This window comes from Lolium perenne, chromosome 3 (genome assembly GCF_019359855.2).
Source record: "Lolium perenne isolate Kyuss_39 chromosome 3, Kyuss_2.0, whole genome shotgun sequence".
NCBI lineage: Eukaryota > Viridiplantae > Streptophyta > Magnoliopsida > Poales > Poaceae > Lolium > Lolium perenne.
This window is the reverse complement of record NC_067246.2, coordinates 256,463,013-256,469,443: the sequence shown is the minus strand read 5'-3', so window position 1 is coordinate 256,469,443 and position 6,431 is coordinate 256,463,013. Positions and strand designations below refer to the sequence as shown.

The following is a 6,431-nucleotide window of genomic DNA, read 5'->3' as shown; positions in this document are numbered from 1 at the left end:
ATGAAAATTTTTGGGGATGAAATTGAGGAGATCGAAGGAGAATACGTAAGGATATGGGATGGAGAGTGAAATCCACCACCGAATTCTTTAGATCTGGGTGATTTTGGAGAAGTATTTGAAGGTGGGGGAGGGGGAAGAGAGAGAGAGAGCGGAGCCGCGGACACCCTAGGCCACCCCTTCCGTGTTTGTGGGCGGGTTTGACTTGTGAGGGAGGTAGGTGGGGTGCTCGTGTGGCCGGGGCGGTTTAACCCGATCTAAAGGGTACCGTCCCTATGAAGGGAAGTTGTCGGGCCCACCTTGCCACACCGGCGGGGTGTTGCGGCGGCGGCGACATACCGTTACTCGAAACGGCCAATTTTGGAAATAGTTTTGAGAGGGTTCTTTTTAAGAAACCATTAATCGACGGGCGGGCGTCCACCTGGCCGCCGTATCACGCCGTACGGAGCGTCACTCCTCGCGGTGCTCGCCTTGTGCCGTAGACCCTCCATTACGGAATCCAAAAGAGGATATAAACAAGCAGCGTGTCATCTGAACAGGAGAGGAGAGACCATCACACCTACGCGACCCCGTTCTCGTCCTTTTCCCTCAGCCGTCACCCAGATTCATCCCTCTTTCCCTCGCACCTTCCCCTCAAACCAAACCTCCTTCCTCCCCGTTGAAACCCCGCTCGCCATAACCACACTCCTAATCACCTCTGCTCCAGCGAGCGCTACCTGCTTCATCAACCGGAGCTCCAACCCTCAAGAACAGGAGGGCTTCTGCAGGAGCGCATCCCCTCCTAGATTTCGCGGTTGGTTCTCTCGCTCTCCTTCGGATCATTACATCCCGTTTCTTTGTTTTATTTGGCATTGGAAGGCGCAACCTTTCGGGGCGGTCGGCCGCCGGCGTGGACCGTGGTCTCGCGCATTGGACTACCTGCGCAGCCGGCTGATTCGGGATTCTCTCAGTTGCGTCCGACCTCCGAGCTCCCCGCGGAGCGGTTTCCGTGAGCAGCAGTAGTTAGTTGGGCGAGGCGTGACGAATCCGGCGGAGCCGGCCTGGACGCTGACGTCGCCCTCGCTCGCGGAACCGGATCCCCCGGCCGCCCGAATTCGGTGGCGGCAGCCGCCGACGCGCTCGGGAATCCGGTGCCGTCATTTGCGGCCGTCGGCCTCGTTTGGAATCTAGTTCAGCCTACTTTTCCTTCTGCCCCCTCCAGCTGTTTTTCCCCAATTCGATTCGAGGCTCTTCCCCGCACGCATCACCCGCCGTGTTGTACTGGAAGGCAGTTAGTTAGTACCGACACTTGGTTAATCCGGCACGCTGGCCGGCCGTGCGTGTTCCGTACTTTCCTTCCAGCTGGGCTAATCCTGGCGCAACCGAACGTCAAAAGCAGTCCTCGGATTTTCCTTCTGCTGCCCCTATATCTGGCAGCCCTAAAGCCGCCTTCTTGATTGCAGAATTCTTCTTCTGTGGGTCCTGCTTCTGAGCGCAGCCAGGCAAGGAGCCATGATGGAGAGGAGGTCGCTCATGGAGGCGCTGGCCACGGCGGCGCAGGGAGGCTCCACCAACACCTCCGTGCTCTCCATGCTCAAGTACGCCGTGCTGCCCATCGCCAAGGTCTTCACCGTCTGCTTCATGGGGTTCCTCATGGCCACCAAGTACGTCAACATACTCCAGCCCAACGGACGCAAGCTTCTCAACGGGGTGAGCCTTCTTATTTCATTCTCCTTTGTCAGTAAATGCTTAATTGATCTGCAGTCACACTCGGAGCCAAAGAATGGTGGTTGGGTGCTCTCTGCCGTAGGACGATAGCCAGCTGACAGTGCTCGCTTGAATTATTGATCTTTCGTCGTCGTCGGCTTACGCTCTGACTTTTTGGTGCAGCTTGTGTTCTCGCTTCTGCTTCCTTGCCTTATATTTTCCCAACTGGGTAGCGCCATCACGCTCGAGAAGTTGCTGCTGTGGTAAGGGTTGCTCCCGATGTACATGTTTACTTTCTTCGTCAAATTATTTAGTAACTCTGTTTTCTGCTAGTATGCCCTGTTGATTGTGATGTATATACTTCTTTGGTTTCGTCATGCAAGCTACTGGGTGATATACTATTAATCCATTTTTACTCAAATTATCATTGTGGGATTTACTCTTGCTGAATACCCTGAAAATGTAAGTCAGGAACCCTGGATAAAAACAAGTTGCTCCCACACTTCCAAGTTTCTACAAAACAAGACAAAAACGGTTACCATCCAAGAGCGAAAGGAATGACTTTTCAGGGGATTAATTGGTTCCGGTTGAATTTTAAGGGTCGGAATGGATTTGAACTAATTCAGTAAAAGTTCTTCGCTAACAATATACTGAAGTAACACAATCACTTCATGACCTATTCCAATTCATTTATCTAGTCTATCTGAATTACCATATTGTTTGTTACCGTCAGTGTCCATCTCGTTAGAATTGATCAAGCTACATCTTTGAAACTAGCTGATTCTGTCTTACATGTTTGTCCATGATAGCATACTTACCTTTTTGCCTCGGGCGGTAACTTTTGCTTTTATTGTGTTCTTCTTTTCCTACTTTTAACATTCTCCCTTCTTGCACTTTGTAGGTGGTATATTCCAGTAAATATTGTTGTAGGCGCCGTTTCCGGTTCTTTGATTGGCTTTGTGGTGGCGTCCATCATCCGACCTCCTTATCCGTACTTCAAGTTTACTGTTATCCACATCGGGATAGGTGCTTCTTTTTTTCTTGAGCAAGTTTGCATTTTCATTTTTTTGTTCTTCTATCAGTTACTGATATGACCCCTTATCTTTTGACACAGGAAATATCGGAAATATACCTCTTGTTCTTATTGCAGCACTATGCGGGGATCCATCAAATCCCTTTGGTGACTCTGATAAATGCAGCCAAGATGGAAATGCGTATATCTCTTTTGGTCAATGGGTATGTGTTTTTCTTTTCTCATGTGTTTTTTGATTTTCTCTAAGACAGATGACTAGCACACAACACAAAGATAACAGCTTGACATTTGGATTAGGAATATGAGTAACCATTGTGATCATTTGCTGAATGAATTTTTGACAGGTTGGTGCAATTATTGTTTACACATATGTGTTCAAGATGCTTTCTCCGCCACCAGGAGAGACCTTTGATGGTGATGAGGTGAAACTCCCAGTTATAGCATCTGGAGAGAATGTGACTCCTGAAGTAGGCAAATATCCAATAAGCACTCGTACTGGTACTCTACCTGAGGATGAGCCTTTGCTATCTGTCGAGGGGAATCAAAAGGGTGATACTTCTCTAGGATCAAAGGTAAGAAAGGCTAGCAGCGATTCATGCACTTAACATTTTCTTTTTCAATTTTAAGCAATTACATTCTAATGGGAAATAAATAACCGTGCTCTACTGATGCAGATAATGAGCTATGTTGGATGTGTGGTGAAATTCCTAAAGGACAAGCAGCTTCTTCAGCCACCAATTATAGCCTCCGTATGTGTTGATGCAAATGTTTCTACTACAACTATTCAGAAAAAATATATCTGCATTATGTGCCTTGAAAACTCTATCTTATGCTATGGAACAGGTTTTTGCAATTGGCATTGGTGTTGTTCCTGTCTTGAAGAATTTGATATTCACAGATGATGCACCTCTATTCTTCTTCACAGACAGCTGCCTGATTCTTGGGTAGTTACCTTTATTCTGCCCAAATTCCCTTTCCAAAAAACATAGACCTTGTACCAATAAAGTGATAGAAGTAACAGAACTGAAAATTAGGCATGATGACTGCTACTGTCTAATTCTATCACATTTCCAGGGAAGCCATGATCCCTTGCATTTTGCTTGCTGTGGGGGGTAATCTTGTTGATGGTAAGCATCTATTTCCTTTCAAACGGTTGCAAAAATGTAGCGTATCAGTATAATAATCCCTCCATTGTTTGTGGTGTTAAGATGATTTCTCCAGATTTGAACACTATCCCCTGTTTATTCATCAGGTCCTGGCGAAGGAAGTCAAAGACTCGGTATGCGAACCACCGTTGCTATTATCTTTGCGCGGTTGATCTTGGTTCCAATGGCTGGGGTTGGCATCGTCATGCTAGTTGATAAACTCGGTTTCATTCCCAAAGATGACAAAATGTTCAAGTTTGTCCTACTACTGCAGCATTCGATGCCCACATCAGTGTTGTCAGGTATGAGAAAATAAGCTTATCACTTACCACCATGTGCTCATGTTTAAAGATTCATCTGATAACATTTGTTTGTTGAGATCTGTAAACAGTGGTTGTGGGGCACCATGTGCTGCATGTTAGCAAACCACATTATGGAATCTGATAATAAGTGTGTTTTTTCTTGCAGGTGCTGTTGCAAACCTTAGAGGGTGTGGAAAAGAATCAGCCGCGATCTTGTTCTGGGTGCACATTTTTGCTATATTCTCCATGGCAGGCTGGATTATTTTCTATTTGACATTGCTCTTCTAAGTATGCCGCTCCCTTGTGTGCCAATTATTTTCCTTCTTGTGCTCACTGTCTGCAGCATTAGTAGATTAACAGCGATTTGTTGACGCTAATATTACTCTCATTTGATTTACAGATACCGTGTACTGAACGACAATAATCTGCTAATACTAGCTACCGTCAAAACATCTTGAAGAATTGTCATGACTTGTACAAAAGCTACTAAATCGTGGTGGCAGCTCCGAAGGTACGAGTTGTATCGGTACAGATGGTTTCTCGTGCCTGCTTGCATACATGCTACTGCTATGTTAGTTTTGGCCCCGTCTCGCTGCTCCTAGCAGTGGTCGATGAGAACAGCAGCAGCTTGTGCCCTGCTTATATCATCAGGTTACCCTGAACCTTTTAGACCGGGTTCGGTGCCTTTGTTATCACCACCTATATTTCTTCTGTATTTCAGATACTATGTAGCACCCCATGATCTTCATTCAGTGGTATTGCTTGCTGCTTGAGTTCAAAAATGAAAGATAGCAGTCAAAAGAACATCGGATGCAACCTATGACGCAGGATGTGTATCATTGAAATATCATGGAAATATTTTGTATGTTACCCTGAATATTTCATTTCTTCTCCATGAAAAAACCCGTGGCGCAGGACGTATCTATCGATACATGGATCTGATTATCAAGGCGATAATGTACAACCTCATGCCAGCGATGGCAAGGCTGACATGTTGCCGGTGTCGCCAAACTGACAGCAACACATCGTAGAGAAGTTATGAGGTGCATTGTCGTGTGTGATCTCTCCATGTGCTTATACATAGATCTGCGGTCCTAGAGATCTGAGCCAATAATTTCGATTTCGATGATAGGAGTACTTTTGGATCTCTGGTCAGCATCGCACCTAGGGATGTGTCGATTTCGACAGAACTGGTCCTAGCAAACTGTTGCTCAAAATGAATTTTGCCTAAAACTATTTCACAAATCTTAGGGCTCCTTTGATTTATAGAATAGGAAAATCGTAGGAATAGAAAAAGTGTAAGATTGAAATATCATGGCTACTTAAATCCTATGGAAAGATGAAATGTGTTTGGTTGTAGCAAAGGAAATTTTTCATGAGGTATGATCTCATATTTTTTTCCTATAGAATTTACACTACAAGATTTCTATAGGATTTATTCGTATAAATCAAACAACATGTGTAGGAAAGAATTCAAATCCTACACAATTCCTATAAAATTCCTATGAATCAAAGGTGCCCTTAGCATCTTTCTCTGGGACACCACCCTCTTCGATATAGCGTCGTGCATAATAACGCTACATGCTTGTCAGTGTGGCACACCCAGACCCAACGCTCCATAGAATAGCGCCGTAGACAAGGGAGCTACCACATGTAGCGTAGCGCTGTAGACAAGGGAGCCACCCTCTCGATTTTTACTAAGCCTGAGCCAACCCAGCCCGCACGTATCCTTCGTCATTTCACGGAGAAAAAATGACAAGTTCTAGAGGGTAGTGCCAAGGGTGGGGGTGTTGCCCACTAAATTCAGAAGAAAGGCCTAGGTTTTGAAATAGTTATTCGTATGATGCTCAAACTGATGGTGGAGAAACCGTGTGGTGTCATACCAGATCGGATGTGGAGAGGCAGTGCGACTTCATCCGGCACCTGATCAGGCCACGGCGTTCTCCGGCATCCAGGGCGTGGTCATCTTCGTCAAGTGGCTCGACGACATGGTCACCTTCGTCAAGTGGCTCGACGACGTGCTCTCCCACTTGGTACACCTCAATTAACCCTGGGGCGCTTGTTCGATTCGATTGATCGGCCAAGGATAATAAGGTACCAATCGATGTGGGTTGCATGTGGGCTTTGAGCCGGAGCATAAGGCAGACGCGTTCCAGGAGGCGGCGTTCGGGAACCGCGACCTAAAGAAGTAGGATGGGGAGGTGCAGTGGCGGAGCTTGAAAAAAAAAGCTAGGGGGGCGAAAGAACACAAAAAACTGGAGCAATGGA

The 6,431-nt window shown here is 46.2% G+C and overlaps 1 protein-coding gene across 1 annotated transcript; it reads left to right on the top strand.

Moving 5' to 3' along the window:
* The first annotated feature begins 536 nt into the window (after positions 1-536).
* On the top strand, positions 537-5,042 carry LOC127344812 (protein PIN-LIKES 6). Its single transcript, XM_051371147.2, has 12 exons — positions 537-790; positions 1,440-1,686; positions 1,867-1,946; positions 2,585-2,709; positions 2,798-2,919; positions 3,061-3,288; positions 3,391-3,465; positions 3,560-3,660; positions 3,791-3,843; positions 3,969-4,163; positions 4,330-4,451; positions 4,564-5,042. The coding sequence occupies exons 2-11, from the start codon at positions 1,489-1,491 to the stop codon at positions 4,449-4,451; spliced, it is 1,299 nt and encodes a 432-aa protein (XP_051227107.1). The 5' UTR covers positions 537-790; positions 1,440-1,488; the 3' UTR covers positions 4,564-5,042.
* Positions 5,043-6,431: the final 1,389 nt, after the last annotated feature.